Here is a 17,069-nt window from a genome sequence, read left to right as displayed (position 1 = left end):
CTTGCAGAATCTGGGTGGCCTCGTGCTGCCAACGTCCGAGGCCAGCAATGGAGTACCCAAGTTCTGACACTTTTCCATTTAAGCGCTCTTCTATCTCATTCATTCTTTTAGAGAGCGGGACTTTTGGGGCACTCCCTTGGAAGCATTCTTCAATCCCTTTCTTAGCAGTATAGGTCTCGACTTCCTCAGTGGGCACCGGTCTCTTAGTTGGGGAGACGTGATCTGTTTCCATGGGTGGGTTATCTGAAGTTTGCGTAACTAGCTCGTTTTGAGATGTTTTACTTTTGAGGGATTGGATGAGTTTTGTTTGTTATTCTACCAATTTTTCTAGTTTATCTATGCGTGAAAGAAGCCTCTCAATAGCTCTTGCCTGATCCCTTACCTTATCATCGTTGTCTTCTTTCTTCCATGGGATGGTCTTGTAATCCGCGACGTTTCAGACATTCTTGGAGTACCTCTTGAGGCTGGGGTCCCTTGACCTTCGTCCGGAATCGCTCCTGCTTTGGTTGGACTTGCTCCTGTGCCTTTGCAGAGGCGGGAAAGAAGATGAGGAGTCTTTCTGGTAGCCAGCTGCCTTCCGGGTCTCTGTTCTTCCTCTTGGCTGTTGGGAATTGTCAGTGTCGGTCTTCTTAGCGCTTGTCTCTGGTGTTCTGCCTTTGACAAAGTGAACTTGCAGTTGCTGCTGCTTGTATTGCCGGGGCCCTTTGCATACAATGCATTGGGTCTTGCAAGTCGGTTTTTGGTCTTCCGGGGGTGGTGGGTATTCTGTGGCATCGGTGGCATGACAATTTTTTAGTTTGGGGGCATACGTCCTGTCTATGTCCTGTGCTTCTACAGTTGAAGCATGCTTCCACCCTGTTGAGAAACAGAGTCACTTTACGTAGGGCTCCCGGATACCGGAGCACTCTGTGAAGCGTCGTAGCAGCCACGATAACAACAATGTGGTTGGATTTCCCATACCTTCTTGCGGATATAACATCAACATCCGGGTTTATGTGTCTGTAGTTGAGTCGCAGCTGCTCGTCTGATTCCCCGCTGTGCTCATTGTGTACTATGCCCTTGACAGAGAGATCCGCAGCTGGTACGTAGGTTTTGACAGGGTACGTCTTTCCGTGGAGGGTGAAGGTCACTACTTTCCTATAGGCTTCTTCTCGAGCCCTGCTTGGGGTGCTGATAGTATTCGTTTGGTTGACTGGGTGTCGCTGGGCGATACCATTTTCGAACACTCGGGCGTCCTTGGTGGCAGCTGCACTGCCAATCGCCTGAAGTAGAATGGTCCCTCCTTTGAGAGGGGAGTCGATCGGAACTTGCGGTCTGAAGACAACCTTGAAATGATCAGTAGGCAGCGGTGGGAGCTGGATTTTCTGCATGAAATGTCTGCCGTTTATCCGCCTGAATGTTCATGTTGGGGACTGCGTCTCCGCCGGCGTTCTTCCGCGATGCGGACGAGACGCCGTCACCATCGGGGTTACCGCTGCCGCTCGGGCCAGCGGCATTAGGCTTACGGTAGAGCTCCTGGTACTTGAATGAAGTAATCCAGGAGCCGTCCTTCAGCTCTTCAGGGGTGATGGGTTGCACTTCCATAAACACTTCCATAGCGATGCGTTCTGCGGTCTGTGGGAGGCCGAGAAATGCCACAATGACGGCGGCTCTCGCCGCGTTCCTCGCCTTCGTTCGCTACACCAGGCGTGAGACGCACGGTGTCCACGCACAGAATGCCATAAAGTCCTTCAAAACGTTTGCACACTCACAAATTTTGGCTCTGTGAGGTACGGGCGCACTCAAGGATCTTGCCAGGCCAAAATAACGAACGTGGTGTAAACAATCACGGGTCCAGAGGCCGAAATTCACAGAGCCTATGCGAAGCACGTCCGCTCTCAAGGCACTACAGTAGCCTCCCGATATAGGAAATAGCTAGGAGAGTAAAATTCGGGGACAGTTATTGTGGCAGGCTTCCTCTGGATGCAAACTTGTATAAGGTCAGTGCTTGACAGTTAGGTGAAAACTTGGAGAAGTTACTAACTGAAACCGCTTGAAACCAAACTGAAGGCAGTACTTCAAGCATTTAGTCGAGACATTTTTATTGAACGGGGAAGGTGTCGAGATTTACTTCCTTCGGAATGCTTCAAAGCAGTTTCACTGCATTATACTCCAGTAGTTTATAGTTCCAAGTGCACACGAGAGGCCAGCCAGCAATATGATGATGTCCAGAGAGCTCTTATCGCAAAGGTACCTAGAAGAGCGCCATGTTAATATTCATAGGTGGCGCTGTGGTCGGCAGCGAGGCGCGGGCGTAAGCCAAGACGCAGCACGCCTACACTACGCCATGTGAACCGGCATTCTATACCAACTTGCGTGCGAACACTGCGCGACAGCGTTTTTGGCTCGTTCAGCCAAAGCCTCGTCGCTGTATCTGAGAATTGACAACCGTCACACAGAAACGTGTTGAGAAAAAATATGGATTTAAATTAAAGGAATTAGTCGCAATATAGATTACATTGAGTACAAGCACGCAATGCATAGGCTACGAAGGGTCGTTGGTATGCACCGTGTAGAGGGGCACCTAGTGAATTAGTGGGATGCGTATCAATTACTAAGCTCTACATTTGATGTGTACTGCTTTTTCAGCAATAATAATTTTAAAAATTTCACTAATCACAACAATTAAACGATTTTGCTTAAATATAAAGAAAAATTGAAAAAATCACGGAATTTATTGGCAGTGTTAAAGACGGTATCACACTATCACTTAGAGCGATGCTTAAGCGTTCTGATTTTTCCGAAGCGCGAGCGTCTATTGGACATTTACTTCTTGAGCAGCTGCGTTCTATCATTAAAGACGATTGTGCGACGGTTTATCTGTTCGAGTAGTTTCTTCTGCATGAAGACCCACACATGGTGCAATTTGCACATGGACGGTGAAGCTGCATGTTACATTCTGCCGCTGCATTTTGCCCGACGATGGTGATGCATGTTTGTTTCGGGACCATGGCTGGCTCAACTAAAACAAGAACGAACAATTCTATCTAATAGGGCTAGTAAGGCTTTTCCCTTAAAATATGATACTCACTCTGCGCTTTTTACTCTTTCAGAGATTGCTGTCTTTCCTGATATGCGTATCGTCTCAAGGCTCTCCCCTACAAAACCAAACCGGCTGAACGAACGGGCGCTCCGAACAGCGACAGAAAATGGAGTCCCATACTAAAAGAACACTGTCCGAAAGGGTGGTGACTAACTATTCACGAATTAGTACCCAAATAAATAAAACTGCTCTTTTCTCTTTTTTATTTCAATTCCCTGTGTTTTGAAGATATGCATGAGGGAAAATATCGAGGAAAACAAAAGGTTGTGTTAGATTTGTTACGAAATTCGTCTGTGCTACTCAGGTAACTCACGTTGAAAATTCTTTTTATCACTCGCGCACAAATAACACCGGTGTATTGGCAGCCATAATAGATGCTCAATCATCCAAGTAACAGTCTAGAAGTACCCAGAGCACGCTCTAACAATATTGCGAGTTTTTACTGCAAACAATTCGGCACACACTCTGTTATATTGTCAACCATGAAATAATTTAGGCTGTCATTCTAGGTTGATTCAAGTGAATATCGTCCGGAAACAGCGGCAAACCAAAAGGCCATTGTGAAGGCGATTCTCAATCGTAACATTTTCGGAACTATGGCCTGTTTTCTACGCAGCTCGTTGTGCGCAGCTCGTAGTGGTCTCAGATACCTTCTCAGGTTCCGTAACCAGAACCATACGACGGCCCGATTCTCGACTGACGAATACTGACGTCCGGTCGAGCGAACGCTGCATAGACTCAGAAGCCTCCTGTGGCTACCTGTGTAATAGTCTTCCCGCCTGTCGGATATCCAGAAAGAAAAATAGTTCAGCTGAGCGGCGCCAAGCTCTTGCAAATAGCAATGGTTAGGTAAGTTTGGGGTGTGCGTTTTTAATGCTGAATTATGATCTTGGTCTTGTGCGACAAGTCCGTCTGTGCCGAAACTCACATGACTCATAATACAATGTTTACTTGGATATAAATAAAAAGCATGTTTTTAAGCATGCTTAATCTTTCATGTCAAATGTTTGTGTATGTAGAAGGACTGAGTACCCGCAATGTCGAAGTCGGTTTACGAGGAAGAGATCAGAAGCAAGAACATTTATGAGAAGAGTAAAATAAAGATGAGTCAGAAATGCTAGATATAGGATTACGAGACAATATTTGTTGCCGAATTCCTTGGTATTACATGGCCCCAGGAAAGTACTTTTACTCGAGATAAAGTATTTCCACAGCACATTAAGGGAGTGTTGCGAAAGTGCATCTGCAGAAATTTTTGTGTTCTTCCTCGCCCTCTCAGTAGTGACATCTATAAAGTATGCCTGCAGCACTTGGGCTCAGTCACTGTACCCCTCTAGGATTATTTCGGCGATAATAAGTGTACATGATGTACTGTAAATCCAGAGACAGCTGCTCTCTGTAAGCGTGGCTCTTCCATGCGACCGAGAGAAGGCATACCGTGTTTGACATCTTCGCTTACCCATAACGTCTTTGAGCGTGGTGCAAGGTGTTACGCAGGCGCGTGATGCAAGTGCGTATATTAAAACTGCCGTGTTGGTTGATCAGCATACTTCGTGGTACATATACGGAAGAATCAGTGTGCCTTAAAATCCGAATCCTGACAGCAGCTGTGCCACTGCCACCTCATCAGTCCCTTGTTGAAAACCGCTGGTTGCTTCAACTTTCTAAGGCGTATTCTCAGTTGAAAGCGCCTCTGACATGTCGAAACCAAAAGTCATCGTCATGCTGCAGCTTTGGTCGTTATGCTGCATGAGTTGACATCAGGAGGGCGATCGGGGTAAGCGCGGTCCCATAATGGGAGTTCACAGAGAAACACCCCTTCACACAACCGTAGTCCCCCAGCTCCTTCACGTGCTCTGAATCAATCAATTAGGGACAAGAAGAACCATTCAACGGGAAAACAACAGTAACAGAAATACAGAGGTGAATTCCTTCTAATTTGAGTTCAGATTCTCTACATTTCATTTCCGACTATTCCATGCCGCTAACATGGTGGAAGCGGTATCCTGCATTCAGACCTGAACGATGACAACGCGTACTAATGCCCTAACAACAGTGCAGAATTATCTACAAGCAAGCCATTTGGAGCTGAGTGATGACGAACATCGTCGAGCTCAAAATTGTCTCGAACTGAGTTTTCTCATTCTAACGATAACGTTTCCTTGGCCAGAAAGAAAACGCCGACACCCACATAATGCAGCACGTGAATCCTGTTGCGTGTGTTTTATCACCCGCACTCGTCCTAAAGCACCTCGACGTTGGTAAAAGTCTTCGCCTTACCCATCTCAATTTGGGCCTCTGTTTCTTCCTTTTTTGTAGTCCACCCGTATGGTAAAGCACTCGATCCCACCACACCCACAAACACTTATTTCGTTTTGTCTTTGCGTTCTTCATCTTTTTTGTAGTCAGCCCGTACTTATCAGAGTCTTGCTACACTTCGCATTAGCGACATGCAGCCCACACATTTTCCCAATGATTTCTCGCCGCACCCCCTCAAACTCGCCAGCTACACCCAGTGCGGTCGGCACCCCCCAGTTACGCCACTATCTCAGTGGCAGATCCCGTCCTCACACTTCTTACCATCTCTTATATGCGGCGGAGAAGTGCAAATACCCATTAGCTTACTTCCCTCATCGATGTCGTCTTCACTTCTCCCAACTCTGCGCCTTCTGAACATTGTGCCGTCCAGCATAGCATTTTGCGCTTCCGGATGGCCTCGATCCTCTACCGCCGCAACTACATGCTCGACAGTTGGCGGTGGTTCCACGTGATTACCTGTCATTTAAGTTCTGAAATTTGCGCCTCTTTGTACGCCGACCCCAGATTACCTGCCCTTGTGTGCTGAGAACATTTAAAAGGAATTCTCAAAAAAAAAAAAAAACATTCAAAGACCACTGTGGAACCTACTCTGCTAGCATTCCAAAGCCTAAGCCTTGCTGGTGCACACGCTGCATCAAATTTGCTCTCATTCATATTATGGAATAAATGTACCGTCATTATCATTGCTAATGCCATCAGTCATTATCACTACTTGCAGCGTCAATGTCATTGCTACTATCATCCTCACTGTATAGACAGAAGAATTTGAATGTTTCGCTATCCCGGATGTGGCGTAGCTGCTTATCGCATGGCTGGGGATCCGTGCGCTGGAGGTTCGAATCCCGGTGGAGCACGGATTTTTTTTTCCTATTACGTTGGTTTCGGTTTCGGGTGATGACGTGATTTGATTGATAACTATAGTGTGACCGAACGGACGAACACAGACAGTATATGCCATTAAAGGCTTTCGCCTCAATGCCTTAATATTGATACTGCATGTACAACTACACTCAGAATACGTTCGCTCCTGCACCGCCTGTTATCCGCACCGCGTGCGACCGGTCGCTTGCAGCCACTCCCATGCATGAAACCTTCTTTCGATCATACTGGCGTTTGCCTCTACGCGGTCTTTCCTGCACGGTCTCTGGAAACGCTTGGATTATCGACGGCATGAACCACCTCCAAAACCCGGTGCTACAGCTTGTGAAGTAGCTCCTTTCTTGCGGCATCATTTCGACTCGGAGAGCCGCGTGAGCTGCTAAGTGATAGAGACCGCGTCCTCCTTTCCAACGTCATTGAAGCTCTCCTGGTTGATTTCCTCATCATACATCGGACCCCTAAAGCCTACGTCCCTCAAATTTAAGGGATGACTGAGCGCTACAGTCATCCTCTGGAGACATGCTCCCTATGCACGTCGCAGTTGACCGCACCAATTGGTACGCTGTTTCCTTTCGTGACGTATGCGTGTATAACACTGCCACGCAGTTGGCAATCGGATTTATCCATGCCTTCTAGCTTTATGGGCGTGGGCATAGTTCATGATGGAAGACACAATACCTAATTGTTCGGACTCCTCCGAGTGGACACCTCTTTCAGAGGCTTCAAAGCAGGCCGCCAAAACATCGCCACTATAAGGTTCAGACGCTAGCCATTTTTACTAATGGAAACCTCATTTCGCTCTGTGTTCCAGGAACACCACTGTGATTGTCTTCAAAATTTTGCACTGAATACCACAGCCCTCATCGCAAAGTCCTGCAAACATCCTCTCCTCCGTGATTTACATTGCGGAGCCTCTCACTTCCCCTTCGAGCTTGTGTGATTGCGGCCGAGAAGCTGTCTACGTCAGCCGCCTCAATACCTACTGCGACCCGCTTCTCTTGCGCTCGCCAAAGGCAGCCAGGGCCAAGGCCGCATCTGAAGCCGCTCAGGAAGATGACAACGAGAACAACGAAGCGCCGCCGCACTGCTCGAAATCGATTTTGTTACTCGCAGGCGTTACTCGCAGTTCAGTTAACAGAGAATGCCATTCCCCGTTTTATTTGCGGTGAGACGCCGTTTCATTTCATCTGAAAGCGTCCCAGAGCTCGAGGTGGTACTCTCGTTTCGCCAAACTCGGGGCGTTGGAACAAACTAGCATATACCAAATTACTCATTGGGCATTGTGCAAGGCATCCCTCGTCGTTGAACCGAGCCCATGACCACCGCCAGTCCTATCCTAGGCAGTTTGTCTACACACTGCGCTAACCAAAACTTCTGGCAGCTGATAGGAAATTGTTCATATAAACATAATACCGACGTGTAAACAAGATTACCTAAGTATGTCAAGGAAATTAACTTACGGGGAAGTCAACAAGACAACGCATTCCACTCAGCTCGAGTGCAGGCTTACAGTGACGAACGATGTAAAACGAAAAAGATAAGTAGGTTTTTCTTTGCAACTGTGCCCCTGGGTGGGTGCAACTTCACTGGGTGGGAGTACAAACTGAGTACAATTAACCTTTGTTAAAAGAAATTGTCAAACATTTCCAATTTACTCAGAGGTAGACCATATGGATGGAATTAAAAGTTTAGGCGCACTTGCTCTTTTCATGGTGTCTCATATACCACCGATACTTACCATACATGGGCTCGGTGTCTGGAAAAGAAAGAGTTTGTTTAGAGCGTTGGCACATACAATACTCCTACACAAATACAAGTGCAAAAAGCTTTCAGTTTGTAGGTCTGTTGAGTCGAGTTCCTACCAAAATATCTTTAGGAGCGCTAAATTAAGACATATATAGAGCAAATCTTCAACCCACACATGCGTATTATGGGATATTCGGTAAAGTGACTCGAGGCCTCACTTAAAGATTACCATTAGAATATTCTGGGTAAGAAGGTACACGTAAAAAACAACACAAATTTGCAGTAATTGCTCATAAAGCTCATTTAGTCACCAAACAGAAGCAGTAGCAGAGATGCATTGTTGCAAGCTATTAAATATTACTCCTCAAACATAGCTTTTCAAGATGTTTTATATGCAAGGAGGATTATTCCTTGAACAAACATAATTTGATCGGTACGAAAGATAATTTATTCTGTTAAGCCCTAAAGCTGCATAAAAATTTCAGACATTCAGGCTAGCCAAAACGTGTCAATGGCCATGAGCAGCAACAGAAAGTACAGTTCTTTTGGTAGCCTCCTTGCCGTCAACTGAGTAATTCCGCACTGACTCCCCTTGAGACATAGGGCAGGCGAAAAGAATGAATTTTAAGCGCGTGAACTGTATAGGAATGACCATTCCCCAAATGTCAACGGTAATTTTAATATCATTACAAGCGTGGTAATAAGACTCAATACATCCACTGCAAGGTAAAGGCTTCTCCCATATTTCTTCCATTAACACCGTCTTTTGCCAGCTGCATCCACTTCACGCATGCAAACTTTCTAAGCTTATCTGCCCAAATAAATTTCTGCCGCGCCTGCAACGCTTAGCTTCCCTTGGAATATAGCCTGTCACCCTTAGCGACCATCAGTTACCCTCTCTCTGCACCACATGTCCTGGGTATGTTCATTTTTTCTTCTTGAGTGCTACTAGAATGTCGCTAACGAACGTTCATTATCGGACCCACTCTTTTCTGTTCTATTTTCTAACATTACACCCATAATATAAATCTGCTTTGATATCAGTTTTTGTTATTCCCACTTTTTGATCCTGTCCGTTGATGCACCATAGGTCCACAGCGTTAGGGTGCATATATGTTATTAAATTTGATTTCTAGGCATACTGCTAAACTGGCGATTCATGACCTGACAGTACCTGCCAAATTCAATCCATGTCATTCTTCTAAATTATTTTCCTCTGAAGGTTTCGATCTGTGGTCTCTACTCAATCCAACTAAACGCATTTTGTTATCATTTTCAGCCGCTAACTACTTGTCGCAAGCTGCTGTCATTACCAAGGATGCTGAAGTGTCATTTTCTGCGTAATAAATTTTAGAACCAACTTTCTGCTTTGCCTTTCGAGAAGATAGATCTTGTTTTGCATGTGATACCCTCTGTTGCTTAGCAACTGATATAATCATTGGCGAATCGCAAGTAATAATGCATCTTGCTCTTGTCGCCAACTAGTGTTCCCGCATTCTCACGCTACCAAATATTGTAGTTGAAAAACCGCGCACTCCGGGGGGTGGACAGCATGCCATACTTCGCGCACAAAGTGATATATGCACTGTTCACAGTGAGGCCGTTACATGAGCCAAACGGAACCCTAAATGCTCTTACCCGAAAGTGTCACCACGCCATCTAATTGTGCTACCTCGGGGCTGTCAAGGCGGCATTTGTTGTTGCACTAATGCATACGGAAATGTGCCGGACTTGGTGCAGGCTGTTCCTAATTGCTTACAATGCGAAGTGTTTTGAATTCCAGAAAATCGGTCGTCGCCAATGTAAGCGTTGAGAAAAAAAATTACGAGAATGCCTCGGGCAAGAGCAAAATCGCAGGTGACCCGGATCGCAAGTGATTGGTTGTTGTGCTATATGACGTCACCAGACCACCTGACATGAACTACAGTCCTGGCTTGAGCTTGTTGACGAGGATGCAAATAAAAAGCGGCAGAATGAGTAAACATGGACGAACACAAGACAACAAGACTGGCGCTGACAACCAAGGTTGGTAGTTCAGCGACAGTCCTGTTATCTTGTGTACGTCCGTGTCTATTCGAGCTGCCTATTATTAATACACATCCTATGGCTGAGTTGTCAGCAGTTGATAGCTTAGGCTTCTCATTTGAGATGGAAGGGGCACGCTTTAATGCGGTGTCAGACATCCTACTTCCTAGATCATGCGTGCACGTTCAAACCACGAACCACTTGATTAAAGCGGGGATGTATTAGGTGTTTGGCGATCTTTAGCATAATGTGGCAAACTAAGACTGTTTGCGTATAATTATGCACCTGTGAGGAAAAAAAGCAGAACGCAAAGAATTAAGAGCTCAATGAAAATGACTAGCAAAACACTTTTGCGCGCAAAAAAAATCCGTAAAGCCGGCAGACGGGCGCCTTGAATACTTTCGCGACAAATCCCTGAAAGTGGAACTTAAAGGGCTCGAGCATGAAAAGCTGTTTACGAAAGCTAGAAAACGCTAACGAGCAATAGGTATCCCATCAATCTTCGCCGCAACGCAAAAATGTTAAGCTACTTTAATTAGCACTAAACTATGGGCGATTGAGAATGATGCTCTTCCTCCCAAGTGATGTAACATAGGAGGGAGGTTTGCGCGCGGTGAACGCGCAGATGTGTCGCCCCAATCGGTCGCGAGCAGTCGCCAGGAGCACTTTTTAAAACAATATTCTCTATAAATGATACGCTCCACAAAAAGGTTTCAAATTTGTCTCGAATACTCACAAGAGCAACCTCTAAGAATATTACTACCGCAAGTTGTTTTCAGGGAAGCTTTAGGTGCTCCTAAATTGTTTTACATTCGTCCATGGCTAGAAGTACTGAAAACTGACGGTGAGTAAGGTCAATAACCACTAATGACATCTTGTAAATAGACTTGTGTTTAAATATGGTGTAAGGGTCACCATCAGGAATAACAGTCTATGTAATGAGACGAGTCTTGGGTGCAAGAATAAAAAGACGAAAAGCTGCTCCAGTTTGCTGTCTGCCTTGGGTACGAATTGCTCGTCTAACGAAAGCATCCAGGAGCGAAAGCAGATATCGATCTTATGGAAGCGTAAGACAGCGCACAGCGGAGCTATACACGTCCAGACATATAACATCGTTCTCTCATCTGGATCCATATACTTCCACGTACCGGTGTTCAGTATGTAGACACCGATGTAGAGGAGCAGCAGCAGTAGCAAGATAATGCAGCACACGATGGCGACGATCCTCTTGCTATCCTCGCTGTCGTTATCGGAGGCGGCGGGAGGAGGTTCCACGAAGCTGAACTGTGAGCTGAGAGAAACAAAATACGAGGACGACACATTGGTCAGCGAGAGGGCCCTCACGGTTCACTGCGATATCCGCGATATCCGCGATCACTCGCCACCAAAGAGAGATGCCGTTTGAAGGAACTAGGGACAGCTGCCTCGCATGCAGCAAAAATGATTGGCTCAATATTGGAGTGAATTGCCAATTAACTAGCCCAATATAGGGCCAGTACCGATATAAGAGCAATGTTTGTGCTTCCTGCCCTAGCACACATTCTTAGCCACCATATCGCGAGAAATGAGAACCTATAGTGCTGCATTTTAACATGAAAGCGTTAGAGGCACCATTCGCTGGAAAACATAGCGTCGGAGCTGAGAGGGAAAATTCACTAGCATGGCTCGGCAGCTCACATTGCCGGGCACAGCTAGGTATTGCCGGGATTGGTAGTAAGGTTGTGTGACATTACGTGATCCCATGACATGATTTGGCAGGGGCTTCAAACTCCGGCTTCTCCTTTCATATGGGAGGGGATGGCAATCGGACCTTCCTAGATACTTGTATAGAAGAAGCAGGGCGGATACGAGGCCGCCTCTACACTGCGTTTAATACCCGACTGTCCCTGGCTATCGATATGCAACGTGGCGCTCGTCTCTCTACCGCACGCTCTTCCAGTCCCAAAGCTCTTCTTCCTTTTCGTTCAACTTGCAGATTCGGCAAGAATGACTGAACTGGCTGGACTGGGCTGGACTGGACTGGACTGGACTGGACTGGACTGGGACTGGACTGACTGACTGACTGACTGACTGACTGACTGACTGACTGACTGACTGACTGACTGACTGACTGACTGACTGACTGACTGACTGACTGACTGACTGACTGACTGACTGACCGACTGACCGACTGACCGACTGACTGACTGACTCACTGACTCACTGACTCACTGACTCACTGACTGACTGACTGACTGACTGACTGACTGACTGACTGACTGACTGACTGACTGACTGACTGACTGACTGACTGACTGACTGACTGACTGACTGACTTAATACACAAGCGGTGCAGCCTCCATAAATAGGTCGCAACGCGTCTGTCTGTTAAGGCGCACCAAGGTTAGCGCGCAAACACGCTTAGCTTTGCTGGTTAGAGCGCTCCCTTTTCCTCCCTTCGAGCCACGCGTCGTCATTGGCTAGGTCCCGTAGAATATACTGGAGACGTCTGACATCTTCCGGACTGATGAATCAGCGTCGTCGCCAGGTGATGAGAAAGAGGGTGATGGCGACGCGTACAAAGCTACGCGCTCTCTCGCGCGGAGAAGGAGGCTTTTCTCGAACGTTGTGGAGCTTTCGATGCGGCGCCGCGCGGGCCTCGCGCCGCGCCGGCTTGATTGAAATGTGCGCCAATTTCGTGATAGACACCAACATTACAGAACAATGTGGCAGCAGAGATTCAGATCGCGCACTGTAGCCCACACTCTGTCCAAGTTCTTGCGAACATGCTCGTGCTGTACACCCACCAACAAGCTACGCTGATCAGTCGAGATGAGTGACCACAATAGAACACTCAACATCAATCCCTTGGTTCGTATAGAAGTCTAGTATGTAGTGTGGCACATCGGTAGTTTTCCCCCAGTCTGTGGCACCCCTTGCTTGTGGAACCCTTCAACGATGTCCAGAGGTGCAAGTTCTGCTAATAGAGACCAGAGCACCGCCCCTCCTGGTAACAACTGTGACACCACTTGCTCTGCCTCCAAGTGACGTCCAACTTTGAGTGAAAATTTTCTGAAGCAGTGACATTTTCTGAAACAGTGACAATCTCAGTGCCCAGAGCACTGATGTTTTTATCCGTTTCAGCTAGGCCTCTTACTTTAGGCTTACTTGATAAAACTGCAGCTGGCTGTCACTCTTCCTGGTGGCCCTATGTAGGGCTCTATAGCGCAAAGGTGGAAGCTTTGACGGTACAAGGAAAAATGCGCAGAACTTTGATATCTGATGTTGGAGCCTTCATCCCTGTCATGGATTTCCATGCTCAGCTCGTGGACAAAAAATCTCATTTCTTCAAAGAAGATCTTGTTCTCGCTTCCTCCGGCCTCAGTTTAAGCATAATCGGAATTTACCTTGTTTACCTTCGTAGCATGATGAGTTCGTTGCAAAGCTAGAAGTTCTGCACACACATCCTTGACGTCAACACTGACAATACTCGCGCACACTCTACCACAACAAAGCACTACACCTTAACATAACCCTCGGTTTCCACCGTGCTCTTTTCCTGCGCACTGGCCTTTGTTTCTCTTTTCCTGCGCACTGGCCTTTGTTTCTTCCTGTGTTTGTGAAACAGCGACCGCCATTTTGCCAGGGTTCTCGATGGCCAGCTCTCTTCTCTTAACGACTGTGGGAGGTGCATAAGGGCTGGCTGAGTTACACTATGCACTTCTTCCATTTGTTTATTAAGACCAGAATTACGCTCTTCATTTTGTCTCTTTCATAGGGCCGACAGAGGTCGACGACTCAGCTCTAATTAATGGTTCGGCGTCTTCCTCTCGCATGTATTCTTCAGAAGTTGCAGTCATGAGCTCTTTGAGGGAAGCTGAGTATGTCTGCTTTTTTCTGCCTTTCCCATCTTGCTTACAGCCATTGCGTACACTTTCATTATCCTCTGTTGACAGCTTCTCAGGGCCATGAGTAAAGTCATCCTCGCTAAATCCTATAAGCTCCTCCTTGCGAGCCTTGTACCTTCCCAGGCCGATAAAGTCGTTTCCTTGGAATGATCTCCCCGTGCGCATGTTGCCAGGTGCAGGATCAACATGTTGCGTTCATTTGCAATCTTCTTTCTTTGGAGGTCTGAAAAGAATCTTCTTTCTAAACAGCACAGAAGCCCCTCCTCGACTTTCAGCGTTCGTAACTGACTCGAAGCTTTGTTTACTCGGGGAGAGCCCCATGGGAATCAATCTCTGAGTACAATACACCTGGCCCAAATGTATTTCCCGCTGGATGGAAGCCGCTCCTCTGTGATTGCTGATATCGCTCTGGGCCCACTTCAAATCATTCCTCTCATTAAATAATTTCTACGATGCCTCATTGCAGTGTGCCTCCTGCGTTGATGTCTTTGGGTTTCGCCCAATCAAATTGAAATCGGGGATCGGCGTGGAAACGGCGGCACTTGTGACGACAGAATTGATGACAGGATCGGTGGTTACGTCGAGAGGTGGTTCTGCGAGAATTTCCCGTAAAGCTGCGTTCGTAGAGGATGCAGCTGCTACAGCGAGCTCATCTGCTGCCTTGGTAAAACGACGGCTGTCGGTAGCGGGAGTAGGCGCCTGAAGGTTCTAGATGTGGCGGCTGAGGAGCGTCTCGTTCATGTGGCAATCTCATCGTACTCCTGTGCAGCTGTGACGTCTTCTGCACAAACGTCGACTTTAAAAGCAGGCATTTTCTCATTCAGCACGCGCACAGCTTCGTTGCAGGCTTTTAATCTGGCGTAAATGAGCTTTAAGTCAAGGATAGTCCCTTCGTTGGATTTCAGTAGATTACTTGCCTCATGGCAGAGCCTGGTCTGAAAATCTCGTTGAATCACGCGCTACCTTTTGATGCGTTCGATGATGTCTCGATGACGCCCTCTTTGTCTCTTTCAGTTAGGGTTAATTGGCAGAGATCCTGGTATTTTCCTAAAGGGTCGTTAGATTTCTTCTTGTAACCTCCAGGAAGGATCGTTGGAGAAGCTCACATTACCCTCCCGGGTTTTGGCACCAAACTTATAGAAGCACGGCAGACACCAGGCCGCCTCTACACTGTGTTTAATACCGAACTGTCCCTGGCTATCAATATGCCAACATGGTGCCCAATCTCTCTACCGCGCGCTCTTCTCGTCCGAAACCACTTCTTCCTCTTCGTTCAACTTGCAGATTCACCTTCCATCCTGATATAAGGCAAGCTGCCCTTATGACTGGCAGGCATGTTCATGCGGTTTAGTTAAGAAGGGCTTCATATCTGTGTCGAGTGGTATCTCACATTGTATGGCAGCTGACGACTATATGTTAGAGAGAGATAGAAATTAACAGATAACTGAGTCAGCGAGGGGCAAAGTGCGTGTAATCGAGCAATGATGAGCTACTGGAGCCGCGGTCTGTAGCAGTTAACGACGGTGTGTCATACCCTTAACAGCGGAGCTTGTGTGTCTCTGTCCCCTTCCCTGACCTCCCATTTCGCCTTCAAAATGACATACATTGTAAACAAATGTCGTCCATGACAATCATTGCTGATAAATAACTGCCACGGGCTTTGAGAAACCTGTAAAATGCAGTTGCTTTAAAAACGTCTGTCCCTGTTTCACGGTATACGGAAAGGCTCTGTATGAATAATAACAGGAACACAGATGAATATCACTGAACAGTAACATGTGCTCTGTAAGATAATACGAATCATTTATTTCTTTCCAGCAGCTCTTCGGTAATTATTGCTTTTTTGCCTTACTTCAGAGGAGGATGACGATAAAATAAGCAGGCTTAAACGGACTGAGAGGCTACAGAGTTTATTAATTACCAGTTTTCAGTAATTACTATTATTTCAGTACGTTAGTCATATGAGGTTGCTTCCTTTTATGCGCTCCCTTTCCGAGACTCTCATGGTGGGTTCAGTGGGCCTTGTCCATTCGTACCAGTAAATTCTTTATACCGCCCCCAATAGTGGCGTAACGGAGGCACAAATTTAGTGCGCTGTACGGCTGATACCTATAATACAAGAATTTATATTCCCCTGCATTTGTTTTTCAATATGCAGGGCTCGCACTGATACATTTCAAAGCACTAGATGAAACAATCTATGCAGTTGGTAATACCAATCGAGGTCACCAATTGCCTAATACTTGCCTAAAGAAATGTCTAATTGGACAGTTACGTGTTTATGGTGGGTTATGCTATGGTGGCACCCATTGTCTCTCACTGTAAGTCTATATATACTATATGGACCATGTAGTAAATACACCAATCGCCTAAACGTTGCTATAGTGAGTTGAATGCATTGTATTCAAGAAACGAAAAAAATACCAATCAAATGCAGAAAAATCATCGCTGCTTCGCAGCATTTGAGGTAACCTAATATTGGCAAATGAAGCCATAAAATGTAAAATGTTGTTGCTGGTCCCGTCAGAAGGGAAGGTTCCAGCTGAGAAGCAGCACAACATGGTGCAAGAACGTTAGGCTATGGTACAAAGTATAAGTATCCGCACACACATCGTCTTTGACCCCACAAGCGTGCGATGGAGTGACTGCGTCATGGAAACGTGTTTTCACTCTTGTTTCGACAGTCATGTTTTAAAAATGTACATCCCAATTCCTTTTCTATTCGAAGCCGCTCGAGCAAAGGCATTTTGAGAGTATACATTCCTAAAAAGGTTCTATACTATATTTCATTTCTTTTTTTCTCAATGGACAAATTTTTCACATTTTCTCAGCTTTGGAAAAATAAATTTTGGTAGAAACGCTTAGGACCGCCTGCGTGTGAGAATGCGAAAGCATTTCTCTTTGTGGCCGCAATCGCATCGGCTATCTTTTGAGCATGTCAAATACGCCGTTCGATCGGAGGTAACGAGACCGCTTTCTTAGCAGCGAGCTTTGCACGTATGGCTTAATTCTTGGGGTCTTGTGTTTCTCGACTCGTCGCTGTGCCTCTTCGGGCATTTGCGAGGTCTGCCCAGTGGCGACTTGCTTGTAGACTGTTCACTATCCATCGCGCACGCCTGGCTATCTGCGAC

The 17,069-nt window shown here is 46.5% G+C and overlaps 1 protein-coding gene across 1 annotated transcript in view; it reads left to right on the top strand.

Annotated features, from left to right (window-relative positions):
- Positions 1-1,639: 1,639 nt before the first annotated feature.
- The window catches only part of LOC146201108 (uncharacterized), a 35,881-nt gene continuing 20,451 nt past the window's right edge, over positions 1,640-17,069 (top strand). The window contains exon 1 of the mRNA XM_084592491.1: positions 1,640-1,688. Coding sequence (XP_084448617.1) covers positions 1,640-1,688 — 49 coding nt within the window. The remainder of the gene's footprint in view (positions 1,689-17,069) is intronic.

This window comes from Amblyomma maculatum, chromosome 2 (assembly GCF_055883805.1).
Source record: "Amblyomma maculatum isolate TAMU_Amacu chromosome 2, ASM5588380v1, whole genome shotgun sequence".
Taxonomy (NCBI): Eukaryota; Metazoa; Arthropoda; class Arachnida; order Ixodida; family Ixodidae; genus Amblyomma; species Amblyomma maculatum.
Note: the sequence above shows the minus strand (reverse complement) of the source record. Positions and strands in the feature narration are given on the sequence as shown.